The 21,608-nt window shown below is 40.9% G+C and overlaps 1 protein-coding gene across 1 annotated transcript in view; it reads right to left on the bottom strand.

Moving 5' to 3' along the window:
- The window catches only part of LRRC56 (leucine rich repeat containing 56), a gene marked incomplete at both ends in the record, with an annotated part of 67,727 nt that overhangs the window by 29,016 nt on the left and 17,103 nt on the right, over positions 1-21,608 (bottom strand). Inside the window, 2 exons of the mRNA XM_084263122.1 lie at positions 6,386-6,446; positions 13,250-13,337. Coding sequence (XP_084119248.1) covers positions 6,386-6,446; positions 13,250-13,337 — 149 coding nt within the window. The remainder of the gene's footprint in view (positions 1-6,385; positions 6,447-13,249; positions 13,338-21,608) is intronic.

The raw sequence follows: 21,608 nt of genomic DNA, 5'->3' as shown, positions 1-21,608 counted from the left end.
CTGTTGGAAAAAAGCTCTGTGGAAAAAGACCTGGGAGTTCTGGGGACAACAGGTTACCCATGAGCCAGCAGTGTGCCCTCATGGCCAAGAAAGCCAAATGACATCCTAGCCAGGAAGAAGAAATCAGGAAAAGTGTGGCTAGCAGGTCGAGGGAAGTTCTCCTTTCCCTCTGTACTGGTGTGGCCTCATCTGGAGTTGTGTGCAGTTCTGGGCTCCTCAGTTCAAGGACACGGAGCTACTGGAGAGGGTACAAAAAAGGGCTACAAAGATGATTAGAGAACTAGAACATCTTCTTAGCCTAGAGAAGACTGAGGGGTTATCTTATCAATACTTATAAATACTTGAGGGGTGGGTGTCAGGAGGATGGAGTCAATCTTTTTCCAGTGGTGCCCAGTGACAGGACAAGAGGCAATGGGCACAAACGTGAATCACAGAATCGTAGAATTATAGAATCACAGGGGTTGGAAGGCACCTCGAGAGATCATCGGGTCCAACCCCCAATATAGAAGTTCCACCTAAACATGAGGAGGAACTTCTTTACTCTGAGAGTAACAGAGCACTGGATCAGGCTGCCCAGGGAAATGGTTGAATCGCCATCCATGGAGGTATTTAAAAGACATGTAGATGTGATGCTTAGATACACAGATTGGTGGTGGACTTGGCAGTGGTGGGTTAGCACTTGGACTCAATGATCTTAAAGGTCTTTTCCAACCAAAACAATTCTGTGATTTTATGATTCTAGCTTGTATTTGAAATTAGATGCTTTCCCCATCCAGAAAAGCAAATGTCAATGCAAACAGTGATGTTTTGGGCACTGAAGATATTTACCCAGACCAAACCAGAGCAGTGGTTCTCTGACTGAATGTGTAAGTACAACCTCGAGCAAGAGCACCCTGATTCCTCATTTAACACTGTAAGCAGCTACTGTAATACAAATAAATTACCCTTTGACAAACATTTGCATCTTTAATGCAAACTAAGTAACAACTGATTTGAGATTTTTTTAAAAAATTTTATCTATCATAAAAGCAATGCTGACCCTTGTTGCACAGAACTTGTTGTATTTACCTGTAGTACATATGTTTGGTGCACTAACCACAGTCATTCAGTAATTGTAAAAATTAGAAGTGATGAGCAGAAGGAAAAGCAAGAAAAAGCAAGCTGGGGGAAAAAAAAGACCATGGAAAAGAATAAGTAAAAATGACAAAGAAAAAAATTAGGAGATGATGCCCCTAAATCTCTTCTGTTTGAAAGAAAATGATCCAGCAAATAGGGGGTGCCTAGACACGCTCTATCAGCAATACAAGAAATTCTGGACTGAGCAGCATCATGGCTCAGTCCTATACAAGATGGTGTAACTTGGTCTAGATCCAGAAAAGCACTTGGTCTAATTTTCAATTTCCAGCCTGTGAGCAGTTCCACTGAAGTCAAACTTCTTGTGACTTTAAGAGGTAAACATTTGCTTAAACTCATTGGATAAGTACCAAGGAGTAATATTGCTAAGTTAAATTCCTAAAGATACTGAATCAGGTCTCAGAAATATTTTTTAAACATCAGATTAAAGTCCCTGCCCTCAATTAAGAAAAAATAATTTCTTAATCAGCAAAATCCTTACTCAAATCACTCGGTTCACATTTTCAGTTATTTTTTTCAGTCAAAAGTTTTCAAAAAGTGAACACACAGACTCCTGTGTAGCCAGTCTTGTCCCTGGGAGCTGGTGACATCCCCCCCCCCCCCCCCCCCAAATAAAAAAGTCTATGCTAAGAATCATAAAATCATGAGAATTGATGCATTTTAATCTACTCTGCATCTTGCTCATCTGAACCTTCAGGACAGCTATGTCTTTTCCACTCTCTTATGACGACTCTGCTGACTCAAATGGACTGGGATTATTGTCCTCTTATTCTAGGGGACTCTTCTGCAACAGGGCAAGTGTAATTTGAGAACCGCATCTCCCTCTGGATGAAGGAAATCTGCTTTCCTTTCCTTACATCCCTCATTCTTATTTTTCCACGCCTTCTACAGTGTCTGCATTTCATCTCACTTAAATATAATAACCTCTCTCTGTTACTAGCAGTTGCTTACGTAGCCCTGGGAGCAGACCAGTCTTCTGCTGGCTGCAATGCATAGACCTGAACCAGAGGAAATGGACTTCAGCTGGTGAAACAGCTTCTGCTATAAACTTATGGGAACCAGTTCCTGAGATTCCCCTATCTGATTTAAAAGCCCTTTCATAAAGATATCTATCTAATATTTTTAAACAGACCTTTTCATTCATCCCTAAATTGAGAATAAAAGCTATCTGATAAAAAACACATAGGCTACATGCCAAACCAGAAGTAGCAATTCATTGGCCTTAAAATACAGTTCTTTTACTAGAAACATTACAAAGATGAGGGCCGTGTGTCATCACCAGCACCCAAAGCAGTTTTTAACAGGCATTCTTCAGAATGGGCTCCACATTTCATCCTCAATTATCAGTTCATAAATCTAGAATTTCTTAGCTGCTAGCAGATGGGTGAAGGTCACCAATCAAGGACCTCAAAAAATCAGTGCAATTCATAAAATTAACAACAATCTGAATTTCTTTCCCCAGTGCACTGGATTTTCTGGAGACATTATTTTCCTTTAGCAAAGGCCCAGTAGAAAACTAAAACCCAGAAATAGCTAAGAAAGAAATTCCCTGTCAGTCACCAAGGATATACTTTCCTTATGGATTAAACAATTGATAATGATATCCTGCACATATATGTATCCCTTCATAGTTGCAAGTATTTGAAAGTAGTGCAAGCTTTAGGATGGTTGGGGAGGGACCATGAATTTACAACTAAGGTAGCTCAACCACATTCCCTATCAAAGGATTCAGAACTCTTTCAGGAACTACCAGAAAAAACCCCAGTATCTACACTCACCGAGCTAGCAAGCCTTGCACTCCTGTAGAAAATTGAAATATAGAAATACCTTGATTCCTCCCTGCCAGAACGTTCCTCCTTTGATTTCTATAGAACAGCAAATGGCAATGCACACCTGGGCATCCTCACAACTTAAGTTCCTGTGTGAGGTTGACAGGAGTAAACATTTAAAAAAATATCAGTAACTGAAGTAAGGATCATAAATCCTTATTTTTGACATCTCCCTACATACAGTTTACTAGCAAGAGAATTCTTCTCCCATTTTCAAACTAAAAAAAAGATGGTTGAATTCCATTTAATCCTAAAACAATTAGGAATTCTGCTACACAGGATGAAACAAAAATAAAGTGACAAAATGCAAGTTTGTCATCTTATTACCCACTCATGCATACACACTGGCAGTCTTTTGTTCATAATGATTCACTGTAACACATTTTTTCACACAATATAGCATGAAAATAATGTCTGCTTTTAACATAGAACCATAGAACGGTTCCAAGCCCCTGCCATGGGCAGGGACCCCCTCCACTAGCCAGGTTGCCCCAACCCCCTTTCAGCCTGGCCTTGAACACTGCCAGAGACCCAGGTTGCTTCTCTGGGCAACCTGGTCCAGTGCCTCACCATCCTCATAGAGAACAATTTCTTCTAATCTAAACCTACCTTCTTTTAGTTTTAAACACATTACCCTTTGTCCTATCACTACAGTCCCTGATAAAAAGTCCCTCTCCATCTTTTCTGTGGGCCCTCTTTAGATACTGGAGAGGTGCCATAAGGTCTTTCTGGAGCCTTCTCTTCTTCAGCATGAATCATCTCAGCCTGTCCTCACAGGAGAGCTGCTCCAGTTGTCCGATTTTCATTGAGACCCTCCTCTGGACTTGCTCCAACAGCTCCAATTCTTGTGGAAGTGTCCATAACAAGGACACTTCTTATGCTGGGTGCCCTTAGCGTTGGATGCAGTACTCCAGGTGGAGTCACACAAGATCAGAGTAGAATCAGCTCCTCATCCTGCTGGTCATGCTGCTTTTAATGCAGCCCAGGATACGGTTGGCTTTCTTGGTTCCAAGCACACATTGCTGGCTCATGTTGAATCTTTTGTTCACCAACATCCCAAAGTCTTTCTCATTCATGCTCTCAATCCATTCTCTGCCCAGCCTGTTTGGGATTCTGTTGACCCATATACAGGACCTTGCACTTGGTCTTGTTGAACTTCATGAGGTTCTCACAGGCTCACCTCCAGCTTTCCATGTTAAGGTCACTCTGGATGGCATCCCTTTCCTACAGCATGTCAACTGCACCACACAGCTTGGCATTGTCAGCACACTTGTATGAAATGCCCTCTGACTTTTGCCCACTTTTCTGTCCTTACCTTCTTTCCAATGAACAAACCAATCTTCCAGTCTGTCCTTACAAGACATTTCCTGTTATCTGTTGCCCATTTTCAAATTACAACCACAATGATTCTGGCCCTATGTCTGAGAAAGACTGCAGGAATTACTTTTAGTGAGAAGGAGGAACATTTTTTTCACTCATTCTAGAAAACTTCAGTTGCAAGGGTTTGGTCAAATACAACAAAATAATCACATTTTGGACAGAATTCAAACATCGACCGGTTTGATTCAGAAATAAGATTTCTAAACATTTTTGAGTAAATGGCAGCAGCCTGCTAGAATGGAGGCAGCTATGTCACATCAGCTGTAGCAGACATCACTACTGCCATGACAGAAATGTTGTTTTAATGGGCATTAAATGGATATGATGCAGACATCCAAAAATAAAGTTCAAGTACCCAGGCTGAGCTCGCATGGGCTGTGCCCTTAAGTGATCCGTGTTTATCAATGACAGATTGTCAAAGACGGTAATTAATAAAGGACAGCTACTGCTGTACTATACTGACTGAGTTCTGGTCTGGGAGAGCTAATAGAGTCTTCTTCTTCCTTTACCTATTCCCTGACAATTGCATTTAACTGGCACGCAGAAAAGACGTTTGTTTATTTGAAGGAGGAGCAGCAGGTAGCTTCTCCTGGGGTTTGTGTGCCCGGGAAGCATCACAATATTAGACATGATATCCAAGGCCAAACATATTTACTTTATAGCTGATCAAATCAAAACTCAACCTGAAAATAAATGTTGCCTGTCATCAAAGATCACAAGGATGTCACATCACAGAAAATGGTGTGCCAAAACATTTCATGAGAGAAGTTAGAGTCTCACAATACAAAGGGATGTGCAATATCCTACTAAAGTGATAAGTTAGATAAACTAGAGCTTAGTTTTCCTAAACTGTATCCTGTATTCAATACCAGCAGAAATGGTCAAAACATTTTCTGTTAACACATTTTAACAGAGCAAATTCAAACAAGTTTTTAAAAATTATTTTTAATATAACAAAATATCTTTTGATATTCTCAAAAGAATATTTTTTTTCACCCACTACTTACTCGTCCTTTGCAATAGCAGAGCAATTTCATGCTGTGACAGTGGTTGGTTGCCAGTAAAATAACTGCAGCAATGTAGAATCACCACTTTTCCATTTTATGGATAAGAAGGTGGAAAAAAGTTTAGACTACAAATACTTCATTTCATATCCATAAGAAGGGAAAATAGCCTCAAAATGCAACAAATGAAGTTCAGTAACTGCTTTGGTGACGATGCATAAGACTGAGAAAAATGTATTGCTGTTTCCCACCAGGTAACGTGTTCTCTTCGACAGGAATTAGCAAAATCAATCTTTTTTTATCCCCCACAAATTTAGCAGATAGCCAGAGAGCAGTCCTGTTTAGTATAAAAATAGTCTTTATGTAACTCTTTACTGATATCAACTTTACTTTTCATTTAGGTGTGAATTACCATGGGTAATACAGATATTAGCCCCAGAAAGAGAAGATTGCTCTTCCTCCTCATTGCAATGATTTTCACTTCTACCTTCCCAACCTGCCAACTCCCCAGTTCTCTGGGAGAAAATATGTGATGTTTTCACAGAGCTCAGCAAGCCAGGGACATGCAGTCTTCATAGCAGCTCTCATAACCCCAACTTCACTGACTTCAATAAAGCCAAAGTATTTTTCATCAGCTGAGAAACTGGTCTGACCTGTACAGAACAGGCTACTGTGCACAATATAAGCTGAAAGGCTGAAATAAGCATGAAATCCAAGCGTGTAGACATAGATAAGAGGCTAATTTCTAGATCCTTTCAATTGTGCAACAAGTTTCCATGGACTTCAGCATGGCAGGAACTTCCCTGGTGGCAGACTAGGGCTAATTCACTGGCATCATTTGAGCTACATCGATTTATTCCAGCTTAGGTCCTATCCTTAAACTTATGTGGTTGGGGAGCTAATATTCATGACTTAATCCATTATCACAGCATGGGGGAATAGAACAAATGAAAGCAGCACAAATTAAGATTTTATCACTTAAATAAAATTGAGGGCTGTTATCCTTTATGTTTATTTCAGTTATGATTAATTTCTTACCTCACAGACACAAGCAAGCTATTGTTCAACTTCAGTTCTCTCAGATTAGGTAGATAGACACCTATGGGAACAGAATAAAGAATCCCTTTGCAGACCTGGGAGTGAAGGAAACTTCTGACAATTACAAGTCGAAGCATCTAATTTACATGCCTTTCTTACCTGTTCCAGACAGATCTGTACTTCTAAGGAAATGAATTAGATTATTTAACAACAGCAACAAAATTTTACACTGTGCATTTCTGCAACGTATACATATTGTCTGCATGACTAGCCCAGTTAGAATTTTTGGAACCCCTCTCTGACAATTCTGATAGAGCAGCTTTCCAGAAAGACAACAACAGGAACTGGCTTCATGGGTGACTGTTTTCTTTGGTCTGATTCCCAACCCTTGCTGACTAGCAACACTGATACTCTGGAGAGGTAAGGGATGTTAGAATACAGCATTCCATGACCTCTGATGTATTTTCTACATATTTAATGGCAAGTAGTGATGGACTTACTGGATATACAGCTAAGTAACACTTGTTCAAAATGTAATTCAGAGTCAAACAATAAAAGCATGATTTCTCCTGTCACAAGATCATCAGAGGTCCCCCAAACCCTACATTCATTTTCCTAAGCATTGCCATCTCCTTTTAATTTTCTGGATGTGAAACATCGTTTACTATTAAATTGTACAAGTTTGATACCTATCAAAACCTCAGCATTCTGTTGTTAGTAGTTCAAATAATGCTTTTTTTCCCCAAGAGAAATTTGCCTTTTTGTTTGCTTCTATAGGTATTTCTGAACCAAAATCATAGGCCAAAGCCCTGTAAGCTACAGAATTATTTGGACATAAGCTCAAGTCTCAGAAAACATTTGTTATTGACAACAGCAAACTTCTACTCACATCCACCAGCAGATTTTACCCATGACTGATGAGCATCCTACAATATAACATGCAAACATGTAGAGGTAAAACTGATTTTAGACAAACTCGATCATTGCTTAAACATTAAAATCTGTTCTCAGCAAGTATTTTTATGAGTCATCTGAGTAATCTCTCTCTGGCAAGGGTGATTTAGCAGTGTCCAGAAGGACATCATTCCAGCTCTTTGCAAGGATCAAAAAAAAAAAAAAAAGCAAACAAAAAGTTTAAAAAATGAAAAAGAGAGTGGGATCTCAAGAGGAAACAAAGGGGGTCATGTTGTTAATCCCATTTCCCCAAACAGAACAATAGCATTTATAGCAAAAACATTTTAATAAATCATATTTTAGTAGAAGCATTATCTATATCTAATGCTATTTGGGAGTGATTATACTCCACATATTGATCTTCATGCTATAACGCAAATATTTAACTTCATGTGTTTGAAAAACTCTTTAGAAAATATTAAAAATTCAAAACACAAGGTGCAATTTTTTAGGCTTATTTTTTAATAATTTTCCATAATCCATAAAAATTGTTGTACAAATTATAACATAGCATCCTCATTCTGCAGGGCATACTTTCTCACATCAAACAAGTTTTATAAAATATGGCAACAAAGTAATTTGGAGCCCTGAGAGAGGAGATGCTAGAATCTCTGTAAATTATTCACAGTGGTCCTACTAGCTACTGAGCAAAGATTTCCTCAGACATAATCTTTGCCTTAAGAAAAAACCTTCAGAAAAAATTCAAAATCTAGATTAAAAAAATTGCCATCATGTTTCTGATAAGATGCCTGGAGCGCAGAGATGCGATTACTTCCCTGCAAGAGTTGAAGGAAAGAACAAGAAGGATGCAGTAGCCTCTCCAGGCCCAACACAGCAGCAGGTTAGCCTTGCCATGTTTCAACCAGAGATGTTAAAGGCTTATGAAGCAATGGCTGTTTCAAAGCATTACAAATTAAATTGGTTTTAAAAACTAGTTTTAAGCAGAAGATTCGAATGAGGAGTGAAGAAGACTAACTCAAGAGAAAAGAAGAAACTCGTTCAAGAAAAAGCTTTCCACTGAATCTACTTCAGATTCAGGAAAAATCCCAACAATTAAAGGATTCAAAGAGGCAGAGTGACAGATTGCCAATACACTTTCCACATCTGGTTATTTCATTACTGTAACACGATCCTCCATCTCTGACATTTTCTTGTATTTTGGCACAATCTGTTCCTGGGAACTTGTAGAGTTAAGCTCTAATGTACTGTTTATTAGACTGAAGTATAAGTATGCTATGTGCAGTGGTGCAAAATTCTGCCAACAAGACTTTTGCAATGTATTTCTCTAATTCCACAGGTTCTTCCCTCCCTGACGTTTCATACTCTGTATGCAGTTGTTCTTTGGTGCAAAGAATTGTCCATTTGATTTTGCTGGTTTTTATAGCCCACATTATTATAGAGAGACTGAGTTAAGAAGAAAAAACTGTAAAATTAAGATAACAAAATAAGACATCTATCCAAACATAACAGCATACTTCTAATTTTCTTAGTTTTCAATCCTTATGGCATCTTTCTTTAAAGCAAGGATGCAATTTATTCTTATATTAGCATTAAAATACTCCAAACCATCAACAAAATTAGTTTCTAATATTAATTTAAAAACTGCAAACCATATATTCCTCATGCTGAAACTGCCTTCATAATGTACAATTTTGATTTTTAAAAATGGAAACAACCCAGAAAAACGCTGCTGACTGCAGTACAAGGCCAGTAATTCAGAACGGTGAGCAATACTCTCTCATCCATCTATGATTCCTTTTCACTAAATACCATTTTGTTACATAGCTCTGAACTTACTAACCACCAGCAATGTACTAGTGCTACTGTTCTACTATTCCACTGTACCACACCAGCGGAACAATGTTAAATGAAGAGCAGAAAGAAATTAAAGTATAAGACAGGTGAATAGCAGTGACACAGGCATGCTCAACAACATTACATTAAGTGCTGCACTGCACAAGCAGGGCACCACTGCAATTGTCCTTCTGAACTGTCTTGGTGCAGCAAGGAAAAAACAGGCAAGATGCTGGGTTTTTTTTATATTTTATAAGCTACAATATTTATAACACTTGTTTACATTACAATGTAGTCTTTAGGCAGCATCATGTATCTTGTTTTTTCTATTGTTAACAAATCATTGAGGCTTGACTTCTTATGCCTTCTGGAATATGGGCTAGTGAAGAACACACACAAAAGAAATTCCTGACATAATTGTGTTGGCATCAGGCAACCTATTGGTTTTGTTGATCCTACAGTACAAAGCAGGTATGTGAACACTGGATGCACTAGCAAGAGCAACCTGATACATAAATTAAACAGGCTATTTAACTCATTTAAGCCATGTTGGATAAAGTCAGATACATCATCTTGATGTTCTAAATATGCATTTTTTTGCACGTTTCTGGGATGAACTGGGCAGTGCAGCTGTAGATAAGACTGCAGTACTTGCTTGCAAACCCAAGTTAGCTGCGGTCTAGCTACCCAAGATGAGAAACCCACAAAACCCCACATTAGTGCAGGGCTTAAAATATGCTCCCTGTCCCAGTACGTACTTGTGACTCCTGGAGAGCCTGCCCAAGCTCTGCTGCAGCGGGTGCTGTGGCACCTTCTCACTGGGACTTGCCAATACCAGCTAAACCAAGACCAGTGTGGGCAGGGATGCACATGCTGGGCTCACACCTCCAGCCTCCACACTGGCTTCCTGGCCAGGCAAGCACCTGCCACTGCAACGCTGGCTGCTGACAAACGTCTCCCAGCTTCACATCAGGAATAACAACAAAAAAGGATAAAAGAGACAATGACCCTGTGTGAAAAATAATGTGTTCCTACTTCTGAACTTCTAGCAGAGCTTTTCCTTGATAAAATGCGTGCAAGGGAAGCAGCAGACTCCAGACACGTAATCAACTTAGCCTGGCCACCAGCAGGCAACAATTCAATAAGTACCAGCGAACAGCACTGTGGGTAACTTGATTTGTGGCTATTAAAATCACTTAGAAATAAGTGAACTATGTAGTGTCTTAAAAGACTCTATCCTACCATTACTTTCAATGTGAATTTCTAGAGCCAGTTATGAACGTGCTCCCAGATCTGTCAGCAATCAAAACCAAGGGGATAAGCTAATGAAAAGGGAACGGCCCATCTGTGTGAATATGAACTGAAGCCTACATGCAGCTGAAGAGCACAGAAGTTACATCCAAGGTCTGTAAAGCTGAATGTAAGACTTGCCAGGGCAGTTCAGTGTTTTGCCTGTCACTCAGCAAGGTGCACTGAAAATAAACAGCTAGAGCTTTCAACAACTACCCCACGTCCCACTAAGACTCAGATTCAAACACTGGCATGAAGCCTTTGCTTGATTTTAAAACTGATTACATGAAAATATTTTAATGTTGGTCATGTTTTAACCCCCACCCTGTCCCTAAGACACGTAAGTGTTCCTCCCCAACATGTCATGCCATTATGTAGAGGCTGACCTGACAAACTGGGAAAGGTTATCAGGATGGCACTTTAAAGTGTACTACATCCCAAAGTGAAATGCTCATAAGAAAAACTCAAACAACATGTTTTAAATAACTCTGGAAATCTTGCTAAAGGATGTGTTGCCCCGCAGTGCTCATGTTACTGTTTGTGTAAGGCTGTGAACATTGAAATGTTTCTCAAGTGGAAAATGTGGTGTAAATTTGGGATTTGAGTATTACAAGGTTCCAGGTGACCCAGAGTTATGTGCAGTCCAGTATCTTGCAATTCTTCTACCTGGCCATTTAAGAGCTTGCACAGCCTATTTTATCTTTATACATAAAGTCAGTTAAAACAACATTGTTTACTGAATGCAAACTGGTCATCCAAAAAAATAATTCCTTGATGATAAAGATGCTCTTACCCACCTTCTGCAACTGAGGTACACAGTGAGAGCAAGGTTAAGTGATTCAATATGGCTATAAAGCAATCTAATTAGCCAGGTTCGTAATGTAAACAGAAACACCAAATTGCAGGGCAGTCCAGACAGGAGGGGACAGCTGGAGGTTTTGATCCCTTCTGCTCAGAGTCAGGTCTTCTGTGAGATCAGCCCAGGTGCTCAGGGCTTCACCCAGCCAGGTCTTAAAAACCTTCAGGGGTGGAAACTCCAAAACTCTCTGGATACTCCCACTGCTCAATTGTTAAGGGTGGAAAAACTTTTCCTTCTGTCCCACTGGAACTTCTGTCATCCCAGCTGGTCTGGTTCTTATCATACTCCTTCCCCCAGACGCCTGTGACCAGATACTAGGTCAAGAGCACACAGTTTCCGGGGCAGGTCACCAGCAAGGAGCATGCAATGAGCCTGACACCTGCAATAGCAGCCTTGCTGACACCACTCACATTGAAGGTGCAAACTGTCCTGCGATACCCCTAAAAATTTAGAACTTACTCTATGGACCTAAAAATCAGCTGTCATGTAAAAAAACATGCAAGGAACTGATGATCACTGGAAGCAAACTTGAGGAAACTTGCTGCACTAGCCACCTGCTGATATTTGCAAAGAGATTTTCACAGGGAGGAAATTCAGAAATGCACTTTAAAAAAAAAAAGACAGAAGGAAATTCAGGAGAGTCTTGATGTTCTGTTATTCTCCAATGCAGCAAGGACCTGCAGCTGCTGGTTTTTATATTCCTCAAGAGCCAACTTTTGGTGCAAATGGTGGGACATAAGCAAGATAGAAATTGTTTACAACATGGGAACAGTGCTCTGTATTCTGTAAAAGTTGCAAAAGCCTAACCACAGGGACCAGAAAGCAAGGGATTTATTCCAGTAATGGAAAGGGAAGGGAAGTACAGAGTGAAAAAGGTGAAACATCTTGCTAGCTTGTCAGAGCTAATGTAAAATGGCATAGGAATGGGAGCACCACTTTCGAGCATGGTAGAAATGGCATAATGAGATTTTCTTATCATCTGGAGGAAGCATGACTGAATAGATTGTGATCTCTGAAAGAAACGGATGTAATTTACCTTAAATTACCAAGTCACTATCAGAAAGAGACCTATTTATGAAGCAAGCAGAATAACCAATACAAAGTGGGTATGTAATTCAAGGCAAAAGCCCGTCACTGTGCTTGCTTAACCATTCTTGACAAATCAACATCAGAAGACCCACTAAAGGTTGTTGGCTTTATATACATTGTGCATGTGAAAATGGACTGCTTGGCTGAAAATGCCAGCACCCACTTTTGGGGACACCTTTTGGCACAGAAAACATTACCCTGCCATACTTAGCAGAAGATGGACCTGGTTGTGATGGGAATTCACATGACAGAAATAACTGCCAGTACTGGAAAAAAGGAAGGGTTCACATTCTCGGTGTTAGCTCTGCTAGAAAGGGAATCCTGTTGGTACTTCCTTACTTCCCCAGTGTAGTGATGATGACATAGAAAAGAATCACCAGCATTAGGCCTGTTTGGGGCTCATCAAAATGACCTGTGTATAGGACCTTCCTTGAGCACAGCTTGATGAGGCAGTGCAGGACACAAAGACAGCCTGATATCACTAGCAACTTCTCAGCCACAGGGGAATCTTACAGTGGAGAGAACTGAACTCTGGCTACTGTTTTGCTAGAGTAGCCCCGAGTACTCTAGAGGGCCAGGTAATCAGAAAATGCTCATTTAAGGCCTCGCAGTGTGTCATTCAAGAGGAACTTGTTCAAACTAATTGGCTTTAGACAGAAGTGGTGTCATCCTACTGCCATAGTTTTCAGTCCTATTTAGAGTCTCACAGAAGAAAAGAGATACCAAGGAGTGAGAGCTACCAGGGAGATTATGTTCCAAGAGCTCTTCAGCAGGACAGTGCTTTACACTGCCTGTTGGTTTCCGAGTGCCCAGTCCTGTTTCATGACATCATAAGGAAAAATTTGAGACAGTATGCAGAACATAAAGTGTTTTCTTACCAAAGTTTCCCAAGCTGTTCTCTCTAGTATCTACTCGCATTTCTAGGGTCTCCACTTGCTGCAGATCATCTACCCCTGTCAAAGCTTTCTGTAAAGATAAGCAGAGATATGCATCTATGCAGTAAAACAGATGATACAGGAGCAAAAAGGTTTAGAAAGGCTTTCAACCAGTGCTTTGTCAATACATATTCTAGGTCAAAATGGCTACTTGCATGATCACAATGAAATAAATTTAGCATTCAAAGATCTTCCTTGTAACTCCGAATTACTCTAGTCTCACATAACTTCTACATTGCTTAAAGAGTCAAGGCTGAGGGTTTCATTCAAGCTGCCAATCAACAGCTGACCTACAAGACAATTAGCTTCATTTAAACATTATGCCCATGCTTTAAGATTTGCATATGTCATGTACTAATCCTCATCAGATAGGAAGCGTTACCTGTAAGTGTCACCTGTAATCAAAAGGGCACTAGGTAGTAAAATTCAGTAAAACAATTTGGCTTTTAACCCAAAACTTTGAGAAGGAAACATGATTTTAGCTCAGCTCACTATTCTGAAAGAAGATAACATTAATTCTAAGAATTAAAAATTCCTTTTAAAAGATCAAGGCAATGTAAATAGAAACCTCCAAAATCTTTCACAGTTTAATAATAGGATCTACCACTGCACTAAGCAAGGGGGCATGTATGCATGCAGGATCTTTCCTATCTTATCACAGGACCTTTCCTAATATCTTAGTCTGTGTTGATACATATATGTAGATTTTGCCTTGGCAGAGGTAAGCAGGAGGACAGAAAGTAACAGATAGCCAGTGAAAACTGCAGCACGTCTGTGAAGTCCTGAGATGCCAGACTGCAATTCCACAAGCAGCTGAAACAATCTGACATTACCACTGCTCTCATCCTCTGTTGCCTCCTGCTATGACCCAGCTCTGCTCTCTCCAGCTTCCAGCCTACATGTCCCACCACCTCCTTTGCATCAGCTTTGGGTTCTTAGTGGATCCTTCCACGCACAGAGAATGAGGGTTGTGATCAGTTCATCACACCTTGTCTCTGCTGCTCCTTCCTCCTCAGGGGAGGACTCCTCACACTCTTTCCCTGCTCCAGTGTGGGGTCCCTCTCACAGGAGACAGTCCTCCACAAACTTCTCCAACATGACTCCTTCCCATAGGCTGCAGTTCTTCATGAACTGCCCCAGTGTGGGTCTCTTCCATGGGGTGCAGACCTTCAGGCCCAGACTGCTTCAGCGTGTGCCTCCCACAGGGTCACAAGTCCTGACAGCAAACCTGCTCCAGTGTGGGCCTCTCTCTTCATGGGCTGCAGGTCCTGCCAGGAGTTTGCTCCAGCACAGGCTTCCCACAGGGTCACTCCCTCCTTTGGGTGCATCCACCTGCTCCACTGTGGGGTCCTCCACAGGAACATATATGATGAACCATATGTGAGAGAGACCATATGTGACCACAACCCCCATTCCCCGTCCCTCTGTACCGCTGGGGGAAAGGGGGTAGTGAAATCAGGTGTAAAATTAAGCTTGGAAGAAGGGAAGGGTAGGGGAAATGGTTTAAGATTTGGTTTTATTCCTCATTATCCTACTTCGATTTGGTTGGTAATAAATTAGATTATTTTTTTCTAAATTGAGTCTGTTTTGCCCATGAGCATAATTGGTGAATGATCTCTCCCTGTCTGTATACCGACCCCTCAGCCTTTCACTATTTTTTCTCTCCCCTTTCCAGCTGAGGTGGGGAAGTGATAGACTGGGTTTGGTGGGAACCTGGCCTCCAGTCAGGGTCAACCCAGCACAGGTTTTGATTTGGACTCCTAAGAAACAGAACTATCCCAAATCTTCAGCTGCTTTTGAATTGTCTTTAAAACATTGTGTCTAAAATTATTCTTTATCTAATTTTTTTAAACTGTGAGTTTAAGCAGGTTGAGCCAAAGAAAGCTTCTAGATTTTCTTGCCTCCCCAGCAGAGTATGAGAAACAAAGGTCTAAGGTGAAAACAGGAGTTTCCAGTGGCATCCAGAAATTTACTTTTTATGCCCAGCAGCCACCACAGAGACAGTTTTGCTCCTATAAAGAATCCAAGCTTACCAACTACAGACTGCCTTCTCCTCCCAAGTAAACACAAGATCCTCCACTGCAAGACAGATTTTGCAGTAATGCTTTCCAGCAGATGACACAGTCTGTCACACAGTACAAGAGTATGTGAGAAACGAGCTAGCTGACATTCTGGCACACAACCACATACTTGGATTGCTGGACTTGGACACAAGCTTAATGTCATTACATGAAGCTTCATCTGAAAATTACCCCTCACCCCACGAAAACAGTTTTAAGAGTGTACATCAATAGCTGAAGGAATAGGAAAGGTCTCAGAACAACTAATAAGATAAGGGTCATACACTTGTTCAGTGGAGTTGCAGAAGGTCCTGGCACCAGAAGGATCCTTTGCCTTTCTCCTTCGCTGGTTGCAATTCCCCGCACACTGTCCTTCTCCCTGCTCTATTCTAGACAGCCTCCTTTCACAGTCCTACTCCTTGTTCTCCTTTTTCAAAATCCAAGCATAAAAGCTGCATAAAGCTATATTCTCTCCTCTCCTAGGGTTCCCTATTCCTTTTCCTCGTACTAGGGATTGACAGTGTGCTGCTTTGGCTTCCTTTTCCTCGTACTAGGGATTGCCAGTGTGCTGCTTTGGCTTCCTTTTCCTCTTTCATCCCCCATCTGTACTCCCCTGTCTGAGAGATGAGCCTCTTAGTGCACCCATATTTCATAGAGGCAGAGCTGTGGCTCCAGTGCTGGAAAGGATTATTGGCTGCCATCACCAGCTCTTTCATCTATAGAGAGCCGCCTTGAAGTGTGTGATAACCAGATGCAACACGTTCACTAGGGCTCCTGGTCCACACTTCCCCATTCTGCTTTTCCAGGAGTCTCTGTGAAAACTGCTGTCCTTCCATCTGCTGATGCTGTGGAGATGCTTGGAAAGCTTGGAACTGATTGGCCGCGGAACGCAAAAGCTATTGTACAACATGCATGAAATGAGGAACAGTCTGGGGTTGAGGATATGACCTAACATAAAGGCACTAGAAGCACGGAGACCCCAGGTGTTCACTGCAAGGTAGTTGTCAAGCAAGAGGCCAGGACGGCAGTTCAAGAGAAGGTTACACGGTGAACGGTTTCTGTGGAAGATAGTTAGGACACTCCTACTCCCCAGGCACTTTTCTTGGCATACTGGTGTAACTGAAAGTGTGATTCGTCTCATGTGTCACCGCTAAAATTCTGGCACCAGGAACAGGGGAGATTTAGGCAAGGATGTGGAAACATTTAAAATAAAGATGACACGTATATAGCAAGGTCTCCTTTTTATGCTCATGTTTAATTTCAAGGCACGGGAACTTTCATCAAGATTTGAAAGGAAGAATTTTTTTGTTACTGGGTTGCAGAAGAAAAAAAATCAGTCAAACACACTGAAGGGATCAACTTGGACAGAGAGCTGCCTGACACCATGTGAGTAGAAGTGATGTTAAGGGGCTCTGCATCTCTTAATTACCAGGGCTCTGCCAGGTTTAGGAGAGACTCCTGCCCTAAATCAGAGGTATCCCACTGTAGCTTCAGGTAATGACTGCCTGCCCTCAGCTGAAAGGGCTGTTTTGCCAGACAGGGACAGAAAGTGTCTCTGCCTGTGGCCCAGGAATGCTTACAGACATGAGGGTCCATGTAGGGATGTCATTGGCTGCTCAATGAAGAGCAGACAAAAAGGGACCAAGGATCTATTCTAGGCGGAATTGGATATACTCAGAGTTACTTTACATCAAAAAGATACTTTGAAAAAACTAACTATAATTCCAGGCTGATAGTTGGTGTTCCAGAGAGGATTCTGCTTGCCACCCCTCTCCTGCCCAGGGAGGTAAGTATCAGTTAGATAGGGAAGGAAGATACTTTCTGAAGAATAAAACATCAAAATCTTTCTGGCACATGATGACTAAGAAGGTGGCCTGAGAGCCTGATCCTGGGCAGCAAGTGTACTCAAACCTAAATTTGTTCATTTGAAAGGCTAAATTTCCATGGTAAAGCTCAATCCTTTGAAGATTAATAAATGACAAGTAGAACAAAGGCAGATAAAGTTCACTTTACATTTCTGCACCTCCTTCAAAATTTAAAGGAAAACTATTTTCCATGAGATCATGCAGAAGCTATTGGTAAATAATTTAGCCAGTGTTTTAAGAAGCATCTCCATGATGGCTCACAGACAGTTTCCATAATCCTAAACGTCTGGCCAATATCTAACTGGAGACCATGCACTAGTTTGGAAAGCTTTTCCTCTGACTGACAAGAAGAGCCAATAAGTATTCTGTAAAAAATTGCAAGTGAAAAATACTTCAGTGCTTGCAGAGCTTCCCAATTGGCAAAGCAGTCACCTGGGGATCCCGGGAAATCCAGTTCAAGTCACACTTGCAGCTCTCTGTAAATTCTTTAATTGGCAAATAATATCTGTTTAATTAAAGCTGGCATATACAACTGATTTCTTCTCTCTTCCCTAGATTTTTCACATACTCAAAGAAAAGTAGATATGTTGCTGAAGAGCATGTTGCGTGCAGCTGTCAGAGAAGCATTTCCAGCTGTGCGTTTATTTTGCTGATCCTGGTTAATTTGGCTAAGACAGGAATTCCTGAGTGCTGAGCTTATTTTCTTTTAATACTACACCTGTATGCAAATACTAGATTCATGTCCATTCATGTGTTCATTGCTTTTTGCAGGGATTTTATTTCAAATTCCCATCTCAAGTTTAATCTCTCCCCGCACAAAAAAATCCCACCCTACATTGCTACAAGCCTGACAAAATATTTCTGCTAAGAGGAAAATTATTAGAACCGTAACAAGGTTTTGAGTGACTCTAAGTTGAGGGATTTTCAATGAGAAGGAACAGAACTTCCCTGTGGTCCCATATGCAATCTGCCTTTCAGAATGGCTACATGCTGCAGATGCCCATGATTATGTTATTTCACTACTTTCTGAATATACACACAAATACATTCTTCTCTCAGCTCAGGTGAAGAGATTGGCTGGGCATTCAAACTGTGACAAAGAGAGATCTTCTTGGCTTGTATGAGAAGCGTAGATGAAGGCAGTAATTGTGAAATTTAAGTAGTGGTGGATGCATTAGCAAAAACATCTTTATTCTTGTGCCAAAGCCTCCAAGTCACGCCAGTGGGTCTATACGGACACGCCCCTGCCCAGCCTTGCCATCTCCAGTTCAGCTCCTCATTTAATGTTAGCTAACCAGCTCTGACTGGATGCAAATGACAATCTGCTTTTGTCATACAAAGGCATGTGCCTGTTTCCCTACGCATGGAAGTACAGTGATTCCTGATGCCTGAGCGGCAAGATGAACACTAATCTAACAACCACAAGCCTTCACTGTAGTACGGGCATTAGTGTCAGGGTAAGAACATAACAGGAGGAAAGCTCTGAAACTAAATCTGGCTTTGTAAATTTTTTCCTGTATGTTTACTACTATCTGCTACGTTGAGCAATCTGATCTGACTTTGAAAGTAGATGTGCTGAAGATCAAACTGGGACCTCCAGAGGTCCCTTCAAACCTTTTTAAAAATTATTTCTTGACTTATTATACAATGCTAATAAAGAATTCAGCAGATCCAAATTCAGTTGCTTCCATCTTCTTGACTCCACTCAATTTATCAAGATTTTGCACTTGCTTGCTTGATCCCCAGGTTTTTTTTCTGAAATCCATTTAGCTTACAACTGAGAGGAAAACTTTCTGCCAAGGAAATAAAGGAAATGATTGAGTCATTTCAGCAAGAATCCAATATGTTCTTCTAGGACCCTCCAGGATTTTCTTCTCCCCCTGAGGATGAGTGCATACCATATGAAATACACCCTAACCTCCTGAGCAACAAAACTAAACACCACTTCCGAACACGTGTTCCTAAGTTTAAAAAACATGATTAATTGGAGCAGGATCAATAAATAGTGAAAAAAGAATACTTCCTTTCTTCTTTAGAGATCACGCACAAATGTGATTAGTTTTGATAACATGACAGTATCTGGAAGACATTTGACCTTGTAAAATGAGTTTATTCTGAGAAGTGGAAAGCTTTTTGTGGAAGTCAGGGAAAGAAAAGATCCTTTGAAATGGTGGGGAGGGGATGGGGGTTAATGGAACAAAATAAAAATCTGATTCAAGACAGGTGGAGCCCTTAATTTCAGTTCCCCCACACTTAATGAGAAATCTCTGCTTTAGGCCTAATAAAGTTAAAAATTAATTGTGATGCATTGCCCACTAACATCCAGACTTCAGAACAAAGGAAGAATGTGGAATGTGCTCACTCTGGTATTCTACAATATCTGACAACAACACGTAAGCATGACACAAGTACAGGCAGAGCAGGGTGCTGAAGTATTAATAGGACAGGTACAAATAGGAAAACAAGAATGCCTATTCATAGAGCTGAAGATTAAACAGTACAACAGAAAATTGACATTGACAGTAGCAGAAAGAATAAAAACAACATCTAATGATACCAAGCCTTGCATCAAAAGCTTTTGACCTGTAATTTGGATGGAGAGTATTCAAATATAAAAGGGCACTATGTGATGGTCGCAGCAAGAGAGATGGCAACAAGCAGAAACTACAGATGTGATTATCAGAATGGGGATATAGAATCACACAGGATTTCACAGTGAACATTGTGCTGAAACAAGGCCACAGAGAAGACCACAAACCCTGTATTTTGTGAGCGAGCATAAGTTAAGTGAGGTGAGGTAATGGTCTGCTATGGAAACGAAGAGAATGGACAAGGGACTAGTGGTTTTGTAGAGGTTGTCTTATAAGCTATGGGGTCCAAGAAGGCAAAACCAAAACCAAACAAAACAAAAGTAAACAAAAAAAAAAAACAACCCCACCAAAACAAAGAAACAAATAAAGTAAGGAATACAAGTATCACACCTTTTAGCAAGTCTTTAATAACGAGTCCCTGCTAATATAGACTGCTAACGTTTTTACTTCTAAACAGATTGCTATTCCCCTGGAAAAAGGACAAAATGAGTAAAAAATGCAGGTAGAGACAGAGCCACAGGCTGCAATCCAAGGCACCCAATCTTCACAGATTCTGCACAACTAGACTTTCCAGACATCCTGAGGTCAAACCCAGCTGGTGAAAGACAGAACATTGCAAGGGTGTCCTGGTTCTGGTCAGGATGGAGTTAAATTCATTTGTAGCAGCGGATGGAATGCTGTGTTTGGGAGTTAAAATGGGAGCAGTGCTGATAACACCCTAATGTTGTTAATTGTTGTCAGACAGTCTCAGCTCTTCATGAGAAAGCAGGGGCGAAGCCAGGACAGGTGACCTAACTGACCAAAGAGAGTATTCCACGCCAGTTACGTCCTGCCCAGGATATCGGGGGGCTGACGGGAGGAAGAGCAGGGGCGGCTCCGGGACGCGCGGTTCTTGGGGGACGGTCGGGTTCTGGGACGGCTCTGGGTGGCACGGCCTGAGCTGTGTGGTTTGGTGAGAAACTGCATTGTGTATCAACAGCTTCAAATATTTTTGCTTTGAAGTCCTGTTAGCATTGTTATATTGTATCTTTCTGTTATCTTAGTAAACTATCCTTATCCCAACCCATGGGCCTCTTAGTTTCTTAATTTTGGGGTTATTTGCCCCTTTCTCTTCCTTTTCCGTTCCCTTACTTCTTCCCCCCCCCCCCCCCCCCCACACACACACTTCCCTTTTCCTGCTCTTTTCCTTTAAGGAGCAGGCAGCTGCATGGATCTTGGCCCTCAGCTGGGGTAAAACCACGACAAAGGGCAAGGGGTAAAGCTGAGTATGTATCTCAGAACAGAAACTGTCCTGAGGAGCCTCCACCAGGTGTCCAGAAATCTGTCTAGAAACACTGCAGAACTGAGGCAAATTTCCTTATTTGAATGTAAAATAATTTTACTTTAATGAGCATGTATTTAAAAAAATCTATTGGTTTCCTTCTTAGAGCACTTCAGCAAATACAATCAATAACTCCTAAAATATTCACAACTAAATGACAATGAAGAATATATTGAAAGTGTATTGATTTAAGCAAAACAGCCTTTCGAACCATTTGGTTGTCAATGGCATTGTGGTTCTTTAACAAAATACACACGTGAAAACTTGTTTGGGATTCAATGTTTGAATAGCGTCTCTATTTTTACATTTGCAAATCCAAAGGAAGTAAATTTATGGAAGCCACAGTTTCCAATTGATCAATGCAAAGGTCAAAGAATAGATAGATTTGATATGTTATTCAACAAGCTATAAACATTGTTAATGTTTCCTTGACAATGTCATACAATTTCTCCTCTGAGCAGGAAG

Source organism: Gallinula chloropus (assembly GCF_964237585.1).
Source record: "Gallinula chloropus genome assembly, chromosome: 4".
NCBI classification, from domain to species: Eukaryota; Metazoa; Chordata; class Aves; order Gruiformes; family Rallidae; genus Gallinula; species Gallinula chloropus.
Note: the sequence above shows the minus strand (reverse complement) of the source record. Positions and strands in the feature narration are given on the sequence as shown.